Here is a 14,922-nt window from a genome sequence, read left to right as displayed (position 1 = left end):
CACATTTTAGGGTTCGTACGGCTGCTTGAAATACTTGGAAATACTTTAATTTCAATGTTACATTTTCCAGATTTAAAAAAACTTGGATTTTGGCTAAAGCATTTGAAATGAACTGTGTTTCGTTTCACAACAAATAGCTATTTGACTGAATGGTTCGCTTAATGTTACAAATATATAAGTTACAAATACATAAGAAATGTACCAACCTCTTGTAATTCCAGCGGAAAACTCGAGAGCGCATTAAGACGTTAAGATTGTGTGCTTTGAAAATAAACTACCCTTAAATAAAATATTGCTAGTTTGTTAGGTAAGGTATAGCTACAGGATTAAATCCTAACCAAACTAGCATATATCTTAACATATCTTAATATATCTTAATATGTAATTAATACGCCAACAAGCGTATTACCAAACACGGTACAATCTCGCTGGGATATATGGATATGTGTGTTACCTTTTTTGTACCTTTGTGTTTTGATTTTTCAGTTTGTTTTCAGTCCCTTCGTTTTGAAGCACCCTTTCGTTTAGCACCAGCCGCCGCTAGCCGGCGCACCTATATTTGTAGAGTTATCAAACACAACTCCCATATGCATGCAAATATTCAAAGAACATCAAGTCTTTAAATAAATAATATATGGTTTATTGTTAATGTCTGATTTCAGAATCTGGATTCATTATTTGTGTATCCTATTTGAAATAACTAGGTCATTGTACTGCTTTGAGTACGATGTGATCGTTTGGTAGGGGGGAGGGGGTGGTTAGGTAATAGCTAGCTAGTTAATTAGAGAAAAAACAAAACTGTAGCTGGCTACCCAGACACGCACATATAAAACATTGCTGTTGTTTTGTGTATTGTTTTGAAATCAAACGTTAGACCTTGATCTTATATGCTAATAAAGCAGCGCTGCGTAGCGCTTTGTGGTGCCTGTTACCACGTCACAAAGAATCGTAGAATTCTAGAGTTTCCGTGGAAACCGCTAGTTTACATTACGCGTTGTCATAGTGCTGTGCAAACAGAATTTATGGTTGATTCCGAATTCATTCCGTGTCGTTTTCTTCAGCGTTGTCTTCAAAAAGATTGTTAAGAAGTTAGTCAACCTAGAGACCTAAATAAGATTTCAGATTGGTCGTTTTTACCGTTTCACATTGGTAGTTTGTAACGAACTAGATCTGACTATTATGGCCGGTCGAGTTCAGCCTAAAAGAGACTGGCTGTCATTTAAAGGTATGATCTCCCAGCTCTGGGCGTTCTTTTCTTGGTTAGTTTTATCCAGTTGGATCCCCCACTCCAAGAAGCCTAAATTAGAGAATCGCGTAAGGGATGTGAGTGGTCAGGTGGCTAAGAGCAGCCTGGAGTGCCCTGATCATGCAGGGGCGCCCTCGACCGCTGATTCTGGATTCAACTCGAGCTATGGCTCAGCTGCCGTGGTCTTTCCTCCCTCCGGAGCCTCGCACAAGCAGACTGGGTTATGTGCCATCAACATGACTAGCAGCAGTTCCCTCAGCAGGGATGATTACCATCTAGTGCAGCACGAGGTCCTCTGCTCTGCCTCCAACAACTACGAGGTGCTGGAGTTCCTTGGCCGTGGGGCTTTTGGCCAGGTGGCCAAGTGCTGGAAGCGCGGCACCAATGAAATAGTCGCCATCAAGATCCTGAAAGATCACCCTGCCTATGCCCGCCAGGGCCAGATCGAGGTGGGAAAATTATGGCAGATTTAAAAGAGGTTTTGAGAATCAATTGTAGCCCTGATTGTGATGTTGCTTTGTTCCTGCTCTAATAAGATGTAATAGGCTGATATTGGCTAACACTGCAGTTTGTAATCAGGGGTCATTTCCCTCTGGAAAAGAGCATCTGCCAAATATAGCAAAAGTAAATGTCTGAAGGGAGCCATGCAGTAACTGGGTTGATGCTATTGAAGTTACGTAGCATATTAGCCCTTGAATGCTGTGCCCACATAACTTAACGCCTGTCCCATCTTCCCCCATCTGCTCAGATGAGCATCCTGAGCCGTCTCAACAGGGAGAACGCTGACGAGTTTAATATTGTGCGCTCGTACGAGTGCTTCCAGCACAGGAACCACTTATGCCTGGTGTTCGAGATGCTGGGGCAGAGCCTGTATGACTTCCTGAAGTGCAACAATTTCAGCCCGCTGCCGCTCAAGTGCATCCGGCCCATAGTGCAGCAGTTGGCTACGGCACTTCTGAAGCTGAAGAGTCTGGGCCTGATCCACACCGACCTCAAGCCTGAAAACATCATGCTGGTGGACCCCGTCAGGCAGCCGTACCGGGTCAAGGTCATAGACTTTGGCTCTGCCACCCACGTCTCCAAGGCCGTGTGCTCCTCCTACATGCAGACCAGATACTACCGGTAAGTGGCGCAGCCTAAGGCACGTTGGAAACAGACGTATGGTTGCGGGAATCGGTTCCGCTCGAGTGTGCTTGAGAGGTGAACTGCCCATTGTGGACGGCTGCGGTGACACGGCTACACAGTAAAATCGTGATCAGCCTTATGATGAACTGCAGCGCGTTTGATTGCCATCATAAGTGATGTATTTTTAACTAGATCATGTGTTGTCAAGTGTTGTCATTTATCGTGACTGAGAAGTTAAGATGCTCTCAGCACACAGTAGTGTTCTGTATTTACGTAGTGGAGAACAGCACATCAGTATGTAGTGTCAGTGTGTTGGTGAACTTGGCACCACTCAGGTTACTCTACAGTAGTAGATGGGTAATGCACAGGCTAGTATTGTGCTACCAATTTACCAAAATAATCTTTCAGGTAGTAAAAAAAAAAAAACTTCTTAAAGCTTTTACATTTTCACCAATTAATTCATCACTCTGTGTTAAAGTGAATACCTTTGAATCACCACAAACTACAGTATCATGCTAGACGTGATGATGGACGTTTTTGTGTTTTTGGTCCAGATCGCCCGAGATCATCCTGGGTCTGCCGTTCTGCGAGGCCATCGATATGTGGTCCCTGGGCTGTGTCATCGCCGAGCTCTTCCTGGGCTGGCCCCTGTATCCTGGAGCATCTGAATACGATCAGGTCAGCCCACGGGCCTCGGACCCGAACCTCGCCTTTCTCACACTTCTGTCTTTATTCACAAAGCATCGAAGAACAGCGCTGATTTAGAGTCTGCTTTCCCACCTCCTTTCCAGAACTTCCTCGCTGTGTAATAAACATGTAAATCTTGTTTGGGAGAAGAGTGGAGTTGCTAACAGTGATGGCCACCTTTATTCTAACTATGCAGCTTGCTAGCTGTTCTGTAATGACTGGCAAGGAAGAGACTATGAATGATTTTTGGGGAACCAACAAAACAATTAACTCAAATGTGTTGAGAGTGTGATCTGTGGGCCCTTTAGGCCTGAGATGTGTTTGCTGGCTATAATTGGTAATCTAATAAGAGCTCTTTACAGTAGTGCTAGGAATACTGTCTTGCAGTGGGAAAAAATCTCAGGTTTGCATGACAGTGGAATTCTAAGATGGGTCCAGGTGAAGCTCCCAGTACTACAGGGTTGTCTGGTGCAAGGTGTTTTAGGAAAGCGAGGCCCTTACTGTGTTAGAGGTGCAGACCCATGGTGGCTGTGTAGCTGTAGTGACATGTAGGGTTTGGATAGAGTAGTTGTCTTTGCTAGCTCGTCTTCAGGATCAATATATGAACATAAAATAAAGTCATCCCATCATACCATAAAATCATCCCTCCTGTACACTGTCGCCGCAGATCCGGTACATCTCCCAGACGCAGGGCATTCCAGCAAAGAACCTCTTGATTGGGGGAACCAAGACCAGATGCTTCTTCCACAAAGGCTCCGGCTCCAGCTACCATCTGTGGAGACTCAAGGTCCCCATCCTTCTTGTGCCATGTGTTAATAAGAGAACTGTAATGGCACTTAACGGTACGCCTGAATGTTTTTTCTGCTTCTATGTTCCCCAGACGCCTTTGGAGCATGAGGTGGAGTTTGGCGTCAAGTCCCAAGAGACCAAGAGATACATTTTCAACCGTCTCGACGACATGATGCAGGTTATTTGGGCTCTTGTGCACCTTATTGCATGCTTAGCATCACTGCTGTGACATACAAATGAAGAACAAAGCGCACAGTTCCTGGTGGAGCATGTAGAGCAAGGTCTTGGCTCTGAGGTCAAGGGTTCAAGGATTTGTGCTGTCATAATAAGAAGTGTATGTAAGTCGCCACAGCGCCTGTGAAATGCAGAGGAGCGCACGGTGATTTTGCTGCTGAAACAGCGTCTTAGGCACACCGGCGCCCTCTGCTGGCACATAATATGACCTAACCGTTCGTCTCCCACGCAGGTCAACATCCCCCGTCTGGAAGGCACAGACATTCTGGTGGAGAAGGCTGACCGGTGGGAGTTCATCGACCTGCTGAAAAAGATGTTGACGCTGGACGCGGGGAAACGGATCACGCCGATGAATACCCTCTACCACCCATTTGTGACCATGGCTCACCTCCCTCATTTTCCTCACAGTGCACAGTGAGTGTGTACAGGGCCGTCCCTCCGTCTCACACAGTCCAGCCTGTGTTTATGCTCCGACGCGGGCAGGACGGTTTGCTTGTCAATCATTATGCAGGGCTGGGCGCTCCATAATTTGCTTCTTTCGTGTAAAATGTATTCAGACAAGGAGCTAAGAATTCCAACTGGAAGCACACTAAAGTTGCATGCAAATGGAAGAAAACCCCAAAGAGCTCTTTTTAAGGAACGCCATCTTATTGTAACTTGCTGTAACACAGAGCTGTAACTCACCTGTTTCTGTCTCACTGACTCTGTGTGTCACTCTCGTTGTCTGTCTAACTCTCTGTCTCTCTCACTTTGCAGTGTAAAGTCTTGCTTCTGGAACATGGAGATCTGTAAGCGGAGGTGCACGGGCTTCGACGGCAGCAGAGGCCTGTTCGGCAATGGGGGCGTGGCTGGGGGCGGGGCTGGGGGCGGCGGCCAGCACCGACGCCAACCTCCCAGTCACCTTCAGCAGCCAGCTTGGCCAACACTGCCAGGTGAGCCTGCCAGCACAAGCTTGTCGTGTGTTGCACCAGTATCCCCAAACTTACAGTTCATGTAAAATGACTGCGGGTGTTCAGATAAGAAATTACTCACCGGAAATGTGCTTTTCAGCTATGTTTGAAGGGTTTTGCCATTAATTACATTGTGCCCTGTTTGTTGGTTGTGTGTGTGTGTCCTCTGCCATGCACCCATCTCAGCCCATCGTCATCTCAGACACGCCCCGCCCCACTATCAGAATCATCACCATCTCCTGCGGCACAGAGGACAAGGACAATGGCAAGATCCTGCCTACCAGGTGCCCTCCCCGCGAACTCCGTTGCTTCGCCTCCTGTGCCTCTGAGCTCTGTGTTTGGTCTGTGTTGAAACTGTCACCCTTCTGTTTGCTCACTTCGTGGATTTAAACACCCCTCCCCAGGTGTGGCGTGAACCAGCGCGTGGGCATCAACAGCAGTGTGACCGTGCAGGACCGAGACGCGATCACCTGCAGCCCGCTCAGCCCCAGGCGCCTGCCCACCTTTGTGGAGAACGCCGCCACCCTGCCCAAGTTGCTGGCCGTGGTCATCCCACCGGGTGAGTCCTCGTCCCACGGGCTCTGCCTCTCCCTCCCCTCCGGCTCTGTCGACAGGCCGCAGCCGTTGATCATTGTCTTACATCCCCTTATAGAATCAAGCACTGTGGCCTCCGGGCAGTCCAAGAAGACCTTGGTTGTGCCCCCTGCCATAGCAGCCCTGCCCGGCGCCGAGATACACAGAGCCGTGTCCACCAAGTTTCAGCCTCTCAGCCTGAGCCAGGTAGAGTGTCTGTAGAGCAGTTTGCTTTCTCACGCTGCAGCTGCCGTCACATTAACACTTCACACTGGCCCATAGAAAATCTTATCTTCGCTCTGTTGTCTTATCCACATGCTGCTCATCAGGTTCATTTTAGATCATTTTCTAGTATCCTGTGCTTTGTCCATCACGTTTATTATCTCACATAACCATTAGGTGTGTGTATTTGAGAATATAGCAGAAGGTGTGTATTGTGAGCAGACCTGTCGCATTGCAAAGCTTTGTGTCTGACCGGTGTATTGATTTGCTGGAATACTGTATATGTTGGCCAGAGTGTGTTGTATATATTCACAGTTGTATATATTCACTGGTCCCAGCAGCAGCACCGGTGTCCTGCTCCCCAACAGTCATAGTCAGAGAGACCCTCGAATGGGCCACTTTTGGCTTGCTGGTTTTTTTTAAGCGCTTTTCTGATAAACAAAGTGTTTTGTAGGGCTGGAAAAAGGTCTGTTAGTACTTCAGGTTTTTAAATTCCAGTTCTTGTATGTCGGGGGCTGGGGGCGGGGGCTGGGGTCGGTGGCTGGGGGCGTGGCTGGGGGCGGGGCTGGGGGCGGCGGCCAGCACCGACGCCAACCTCCCAGTCACCTTCAGCAGCCAGCTTGGCCAACACTGCCAGGTGAGCCTGCCAGCACAAGCTTGTCGTGTGTTGCACCAGTATCCCCAAACCTACAGCTCATATAAAATGACTGCGAGTGTTCAGATAAGAAATTACTCACCGGAAATGTGCTTTTCAGCTATGTTTGAAGGGTTTTGCCATTAATTCCATTGTGCCCTGTTTGTTGGTTGTGTGTGTGTCCTCTGCCATGCACCCATCTCAGCCCATCGTCATCTCAGACACGCCCCGCTCCACTATCAGAATCATCACCATCTCCTGCGGCACAGAGGACAACGACAATGGCAAGATCCTGCCTACCAGGTGCCCTCCCCGCGAACTCCGTTGCTTCGCCTCCTGTGCCTCTGAGCTCTGTGTTTGGTCTGTGTTGAAACTGTCACCCTTCTGTTTGCTCACTTCGTGGATTTAAACACCCCTCCCCAGGTGTGGCGTGAACCAGCGCGTGGGCATCAACAGCTGTGTGACCGTGCAGGACTCGGACTCGATCACCTGCAGCCCGCTCAGCCCCAGGTGCCTGCCCACCTTTGTGGAGAACGCCGCCACCCTGCCCAAGATGCTGGCCGTGGTCATCCCACCGGGTGAGTCCTCGTCCCACGGGCTCTGCCTCTCCCTCCCCTCCGGCTCTGTCGACAGGCCGCAGCCGTTGATCATTGTCTTACATCCCCTTATAGAATCAAGCACCGTGGCCTCCGGGCAGTCCAAGAAGACCTCGGTTGTGCCCCCTGCCATAGCAGCCCTGCCCGGCGCTGAAAGACACAGAGCCACGTGCACCAAGTTTCAGCCTATCAGCCTGAGCCAGGAGAGTGTCTGTAGAGCAGTTTGCTTTCTCACGCTGCAGCTGCCGTCACATTAACACTTCACACTGGCCCATAGAAAATCTTATCTTCACTCTGTTGTCTTATCCACATGCTGCTCATCAGGTTCATTTTAGATCATTTTCTAGTATCGTGTGCTTTGTCCCTCACGTTTACTATCTCACATAACCATTAGGTGTGTGTATTTGAGAATATAGCAGAAGGCAGAGGCGTGCAGAAATAGACACCAACTCTGCCCTTTATCAACTAAAGTGCCCTTTTCAAACTTCGTTTTTTTTTAAATTATTATTATTATTAACATTTTACTGAGGTCGGTTTGAAATGGTCTTTTGAAAACCTGAGCGAATAAAAACAATGCCCTGAAATGAGCCAGCACCTCGCACACACCCGACCTCTCTCTTCCTTTAACACCAGACGCGCTGCAGCAGCAGTTCAGTTCAGCGAGTGGAAGGAAGCGTCTTCAGCACAGCACACACGGTCACAGATAGACTTCTTCTCCCGTGCCGGACCAGCCAGGTAACATACACATCAAGTAAAATTGTACCATTTGCCCTCTAAGCCCAACGTGAAATCATTTTGTTGTGCAGTAAAATGTCTCATACAGATTTTTAGCCGACTAGTCACCTGATAAACTAGCCGCTCTAGCCCAAATCAATGACAGATAACGTGAGGACAATCACATACAAACAATTAAGGTAGAGTTTGCAAAACTATGTGTTAAGCTGAACACTTTCTGTTGTATAGGTTTTGGTAGGCAGACAGTGGAGGGTAAACAGAAGTTAACTGAAGGACTTAACAATGACTGTATATAGTTAATATTGGATATGGATTTTATCAGTTGGTGGTGTGACTTTTTTCCATTGAAAACTCACGTTTAGAGAATGTTACAAATAAGTCAAATTTCATTCAACATGTGCGTGTAATTTTTTTATAATGAAGTGTTCCACGTGCCCTTTTCCCCCCTGAGCACTTGCCCCCCAAAATGTCTGTTCACGCCATTGGCAGAAGGTGTGTATTGTGAGCAGACCTGTTGGATTGCAAAGCTTTGAGTCTGACCGGTGTATTGATTTGCTGGAATACTGTATATGTTGACCGGCGTTCTGCTCCCCAACAGTCATAGTCAGAGAGACCCTCGAATGGGCCACTTTTGGCTTGCTTATTTTTTTGAAGCACTTTTCTGATAAACAAAGTGTTTTGTAGGGCTGGAAAAAGGTCTGTTAGTACTTCAGGTTTTAAAATTCCAGTTCTTGTATGTCGTGTCTTGTTTTGTTCATCTTTTATGTCAGTGGGAAGTGCTGTTGTCAGCTTATTTGTGAAAATTAACCAGGTGTAGACCAGAGAGTAGTTCAGCTGGGAGTATTGATATCTCACTGCCATTTTGTGTCTTGGCTCCTCCTACAGGTCCAGGATCTGTTATTATCTCATGACAGGTCAGGAGACAGCTTCCCCTGGCACCAGTCCAACTACCCCTCAGCAGGCTCTTCTTACCTGAAAATAAATGACTTTATTACAGAATTTCAATACTGCAGTGTCTGGGCTTTTTTGTTTGTTTGTCTGTCCATTTTTGTTTGTTTTAGCATACTTTTAGTATTTTGTTTTTAAATTATGTTTATTTCAGATGCATCATCTGTTTTATATATTTATTTTTATTTAACATTTATTCAACCAGGAGGAATCTCACTGAGTTACAATACCTCTTCTCCCAGGGAGTCCTGGCCAATATTTGCAGAACAAAACAATTATACACAATGACATACAATACTTCTATACACAACACAATTTCAGAGAGGGTAAGAAACCTAGGTTTAAGACAGCTTGACACTCATTCCAAACATAAGGCGCATAAGATGAAAAAGCCATTTTACCCAACTCTGTTCTTTCTAATGGGGTATCTAAGAGCAATTTATTTTGTGATTTTGTATTATATAAATGAGATAAATTAGATTGAAATAGAAGGAGATTAGAAATATATAAAGGTATTTTTCCCATTAGGGCCTTTGCAATACAAAATCAATACATGATACTTCCTTCTAATAATTCTATCCGCTGAATTTCTGTGACATTACATGTACACCGTATAGGTTAGCTCGCGCTAGCTTTTTAAATTATAAGTATATGTAGCCGGTCTAATCAAGGGCTACTTTTTGTGTGTCGTCACTGATTGGGGCAACGCAGGCATTAACGAGGGGGTGTGGTCTTACAGGCACATATATGGACACCTGTGGGGTCCTAAGCAGGTAGCAATTTGGTGGCTAAGCAAATGGTAGGAGCAGCGTGGCTGAAGACGCTTCTATGAGAGAGCGAGTACTCAAGACTTTCCAGGGGTGAGCGGCTGTGAACTGCTGTGTGGCTAAAAATAGCAGCAGTCTGCGCTGTGCCTGGTAGTGATGGGCAAATGAAGCCTCATGAAGCAATTAAGCTTTCCAACCCTTTGCTTTGCAAAAAGGTTAATTACTCGAGGCTTCATTCATCACTCACTAGTGACATCTGCTGGTGAAACTGTAACAGCCTTGTCATTCAGTTGGATCATACTTTCAAAAATTTGCAATATTGTCACAGTTTCCATCAAACTTACGTTTAGTAACAGGATAATCAATTACATCATACTTGTCATGTTTTAATTACTAAAATGATTTGTAGCCAATCTAATTGTAACGTTGCATACGACGCAGGAGCAGAGGAGGACACAAATGCAGAGTAGAGCAAACTTTATAAAAGACTTTAACAACTCACGTGACAGTATCACATTACAAACAGCGCAAGGACAGCAAGGTATAACGAAGAAAGTATACATAGGTTAGACAACTGACCAAAGACGAGTATCACGAAGGATGACAAAACACCTAGAACATACCGGACGACAAAACAACGTAATGAACCACGAAGACAGACAGCGAACAAGGAACCTAAATACCATTACTAACGAAGACTAGACAAGATACAGCTGACAAGAGTTATTAACAAAACAAACCACAATGAACTAATCATGATTGACACGGAAGGCGGAGCCAACTGTGACACTAATCCTTGACCATCAGTGGTTGTGTTGGGTTTTCTTGTATGTCATGGACTTATTTGACAAGTCAAGTCAAGTAGTTTTTATTGTCAATTCTGCATATGTACAGGACATACAGAGAATCGAAATTACGTACTCTGTAACCCAGGTTATAAAAGCTTAGTATTTTTAAAATTAAATAAGCTAAGAACATATAAATAATTTATAAAAAACTTTATTCAGTTGATAAATAATAATTATTCAATAATTATTATTAATTTGATTGCCAGCATATTTCACATCCCTCCATAGTACGTCACAAGCTACAGCCAATAAGGTGGTTAATTAAATCGATAGGCGCGGGAAATACTGCCGACCTGGACCCAGTTCTTCCTTTTGGTTCGAGCCATCTTGAGCAGAAGGCATTTCTGTAAGAAAGTTAACAGAAACGGGATTTGTGATAAAAAACTGCCGTGCTGGCAAGTAAAGCCCTCTTTAATTTAAAACGCGGAGCGGGTGGACCCAAGAAGCGCTTTATATTGAACGGGGAGTGTTTACTGCTGGGATACACGGAGTTTTGCATTGGTGAGTGACTAGTAATTACGGCGCTAGCCAACTATGCTAAGCTAACCATATAAGTTCTATAGGATTTTCGTGATGTCTGCGCTTAAATGTGTCAGCATAATCACCTAAAATAATTTATGACCTGTCTAACTAAGACGAGGCTTAAGAGTGGCATCTATAGAGGCTGTGAGTGTGTATTTTTATGTTTTATTAGAGATTTTTAGGCCTGTGTAACCACAAGCTGGTCCGTGTGTGCCGCTAAAAGTCAGACCCTCCAGAAAGTCGCGATGTTGCGATTTGCAACTTCAACGCAACTTCAAGCAAACCCCGCGAATTCAGGGCGGTGTTGCAACTTCAGCCAATCACCGCAACTTTCCCGCACATTTGACCAATCACTGATGTCGTCTTGATGTGACGTCGACAAACTCCCGCCTTACTTCCGTATATACGTTCAAGAGGAGCACACTGAAAGCAGCATGAGCGACGAAAATAACGGCAAAAAGATCGGGAAAAGCAGTATCCCGGTACACTACATGAAAGCGGGGATACACTGTCCAGATCCGACCCGCGAATTGATTATCTATGGCCCCCTGGATGATATTTAATTACTATTAGAACCGGCCCGCAGGCCACAGCCGCCCGATGGTGTTTTGCACGCACAAACACTACATTCCCCACAATGCAACGGTAGCCCGCGAAGTCACTGCAGCGCACGCAAGCGGCGAGGGTCTGAGATAAAGTTTATAAGTTTAAACTTTAAACTAGTGTTGCCACCTGTCCCGGTTTTTCGTCTTTTTAATATTCGGTCCCGGCAAAAAAACTAGGTTAGTTCAAACCATGATGACTGTTTCTGCACACTTTAAATCTGGTTTTTTCTCGCTGTGTCCATTTTAAACCCCTCCAGTAACGTTTTACGTTAAGTTTACGTTCGCCACGCCGCGCTCAACAACTTACGTTCGCCGCCCACCCCGCTCAACAGATTACACTCGCTCAGCATGACAGTGTCCTTGTTTTTTGTCAGACCTAGGTGGCAACCCTACTTTAAACTGAGATAAAGTTTAAAGTCAGAGGTAAAGTTTATTTATCTCTGATCCATATCTCTGAGTTACTAGTTCGCTCTGGCGCCAACCACTGGCGATCGATCTCGATATAATACTTAATTTGTGTCCATTTTACAGGCCGCCCGGTAACAACTTACGTTCGCTAACCCCACCCCTCCCTCCCCCCCAGGTTCAAATCTCACTTCAAGCGATCTTGAAAAGTTGGCAACCCTGAATAAATAGGTAAATAGATCATTAAAATGGACTACTAAATAGAGGAAACCATACAACATTTACTCCCTATTGTAATAAAAAAAAAAGCAAAAACACACCGCAACTTCAATCGCAATTTTTTTGATAAACACCCGCAACATCAAACATTTTAGCCCGCAACAATCACAAAAAAGGCCCGCGAAATCCTGGTGGGACTGAAAAGTGTGCACCATACATTCGCGCGCAGCACAGACGCGCGCTGCAGAATTGTAACCCCTTGTTTGCCAGTCGTTACATTTATTTTAATTTTCGCTGTAAAATATGTTCAGGTAATTGTTAAAAGAAGTCAAGATGTTGTGAATATGTGTAGTTAAGTGTGAATTGTAATGTTTAGAGCTGATATGTGTTCATATAAAGCTAAACCGTGATATTGACGGAGTTATATGACCTATTATAGGTCAGGTTTTTTTGCTAGAGTTCAGATTGGATCCCTTTTTCCATTTGATGGCGAGCCTCCCTGGATTTCGACCCTGGACGCAGTCTGCAAGTGCTGTGGACAACTGTGATTAGGGAAAGTGAAACTATTCGGTTGCTGTTGCTGAACTTTAATTCATCTTCAGAGCGGTAGGAGAAACGCGTACCATTCCACAGACTGGATATTCCAACTGCACCTGTGAAACAAACGGACATTAATTACACCTACACACACAGATCACAAGGGAAATTATATTGTATAACTATTTGAAACATACATAGATATTTTATTGCTGCTTGTAATTGACACCAACTAGTGAATATATATATATATATATATATATATATATATATATATATATATATATATATATATATATATATATATATATATAATTATATTATTATTATATGCATAATCTACCTAGAGATATTATTCATATTGGATGTTATGATTGTTTTGTTTTATTTTTTATTTTAAAGAAAAAATTATTTTTGCTTACCTTGTCATTAAAAGGAGGTTACCCTAACCTCCCAAATTCCAAAACAGTGGTGCAGTGTCCTCTCTAGTGTGGTGTAGTCCTTGGCTCCGTAGACGATCCTAGGTCTTCTGATTGGCCCACAGTATTCCCTTTATATTTCCTATTAATTAACCTAACTTACCTTTGGTATTCAACACTGGTATTTTAAATACTGAAACTAGTTAACTTATTGCAACTTCCTAGTCAGTCCGTTACAACTCTCCTTCCCAAGTTTCAGCACAGAAAAACAAACGAATGTACACTGAAGTAAAAATTATCAATAATAGGAGAGTGATACAATAACTGCAACAATATCTGTATAGAGTAAACATATGTTTGACAAAAGACATGAAATGGGACAATAGTGCAATACAAGGGTGGTGATGGGGGATTAAGAGGGAATAACAGTACCAGTGTCAAGTATGAACAATAGTGCAATATAGTAGCTTATGGCTGGTAATTGAAAGTTTAGTGCAGTTCACAGTGGTAGGGGGTATAAGAGGGTACGAAAGTGCAATGTGGGCAGTAGTGCATGTATGAGGAGTGTGAGTGCTTGTGCTTGTATGAGATGTGTGAGTGCATAACAGTCCTTGTAAGTACAGTTTCAGTCTCATGCACCGGATGTTGTATGAGTGTGTGCTGGGGTTAGGAGGGGGAGGGGGAGGGGGGTTAGAGCTGGGAGGGAGTTCAGCATCCTCACAACCTGGTGTATGTAGCTGTCCTTCAGTCTGGTGGTCCTAGCCCTGAGACTCCGCAGTCTCCTCCCTGATGGCAGCAGGCTGAAGAAGCTGTGTAGTGGGTGTGTTGGATCTCCTGCCATGCGGAGGGCTTTCCGTGTGAGGCGGGAGCTGAATAAGTCCGGAAGGGAGGGGAGAGAGGTACCAACAATCTTCTTAGCTGCGCTCACGATGCGCTGGAGGGACCTGCGGCAGGATGCCGTGCAGGCCCCATACCACACAGTGAGACAGCTGGTCAGGATGCTCTCGATGGCCCCACTGTAGAAGGTGCTCATGATGGGGGTTGGGGCTCCAGCTCTTCTTAGTTTGCGGAGAAAGTAGAGCTGCTGATTAGCCTTCCTGGCTAATGATGCTGAGTTGGTGGTCCAGGAGAGGTCCTCTATGACACACTCACCTCGCTGCTGTAGTGTGTCTCATCGTTGTCGCTGATGAGACCCACCGCCGTCGTCTCATCCGCAAACTTGATGAAGAGATTGGAGGGGTGCTCTGGTGTGCAGTCGTGGTCAGCAGCGTGAACAGAAGGGGGCTCAGCACACATCCTTGGGGAGCCCCTGTGTTCATTGTGATGATGTTGGATGTGTTTCTGCCAACCCGCACTGCCTGTGGTCTTCCGGTCAGGAAGTCTAGCAGCCAGTTGCACAGTGATGTGCTCAGCCCCAGACTGTCCAGTTTGTGAATGAGCTGTTGGGGGATGATTGTATTGAATGCCAAACTGAAGTCAAGGAACAGCATTCTGATGTAGGTGTCCTTTCTGTCCAGGTGTGTAAGGGCTGAGTGTAGGGCAGTGGAGATGGCATCATTGGTCGAGCGATTAGACCGATATGCAAACTGGTAGGGGTCCAGGAAGGGGGGCAGGGAAGACCTGATGTGGTGCATGACTAGCCGTTCGAAGCACTTCATGGGGATGGAGGTTAGTGCAACCGGACGGTAGTCATTGAAGCAGGATGGCGATGCCTTCTTAGGGACAGGGATAATGGTGGTGGCTTTGAAACATGTGGGAATCACCACCTGACTCAGGGAGGTGTTGTAGATGTCCGTTAAGACCTCTGCGAGTTCCCAGGCACAGTTCTTCAGCACCCGACCAGGAATGTTGTCAGGCCCAG

General features: G+C 45.5%; 1 protein-coding gene across 1 annotated transcript; it reads left to right on the top strand.

Moving 5' to 3' along the window:
* The first annotated feature begins 1,179 nt into the window (after positions 1–1,179).
* On the top strand, positions 1,180–8,784 carry LOC143487507 (uncharacterized). Its single transcript, XM_076986443.1, has 15 exons — positions 1,180–1,695; positions 1,995–2,368; positions 2,926–3,049; positions 3,726–3,845; positions 3,939–4,025; positions 4,314–4,495; positions 4,838–5,013; positions 5,218–5,315; positions 5,436–5,590; positions 5,684–5,978; positions 6,302–6,463; positions 6,666–6,763; positions 6,884–7,038; positions 7,132–7,791; positions 8,677–8,784. The coding sequence occupies exons 1-14, from the start codon at positions 1,180–1,182 to the stop codon at positions 7,311–7,313; spliced, it is 2,724 nt and encodes a 907-aa protein (XP_076842558.1). The 3' UTR covers positions 7,314–7,791; positions 8,677–8,784.
* The last annotated feature ends 6,138 nt before the right edge of the window (positions 8,785–14,922 follow it).

This window comes from Brachyhypopomus gauderio, unplaced genomic scaffold (assembly GCF_052324685.1).
Source record: "Brachyhypopomus gauderio isolate BG-103 unplaced genomic scaffold, BGAUD_0.2 sc47, whole genome shotgun sequence".
NCBI classification, from domain to species: domain Eukaryota; kingdom Metazoa; phylum Chordata; class Actinopteri; order Gymnotiformes; family Hypopomidae; genus Brachyhypopomus; species Brachyhypopomus gauderio.
This window is presented reverse-complemented; position numbering and strand designations above follow the sequence as displayed.

Excerpts from the sequence above, each read along its gene's own strand:
- LOC143487507 (XM_076986443.1), top strand. The coding sequence starts at position 1,180 with ATGGCCGGTCGAGTTCAGCCTAAAAGAGACTGGCTGTCATTTAAAGGT. Across the intron at positions 2,369-2,925 it reads ATGCAGACCAGATACTACCG|ATCGCCCGAGATCATCCTGG; the intron begins GTAAGTGGCGCA and ends TTTTTGGTCCAG. Across the intron at positions 5,014-5,217 it reads AGCTTGGCCAACACTGCCAG|CCCATCGTCATCTCAGACAC; the intron begins GTGAGCCTGCCA and ends CACCCATCTCAG.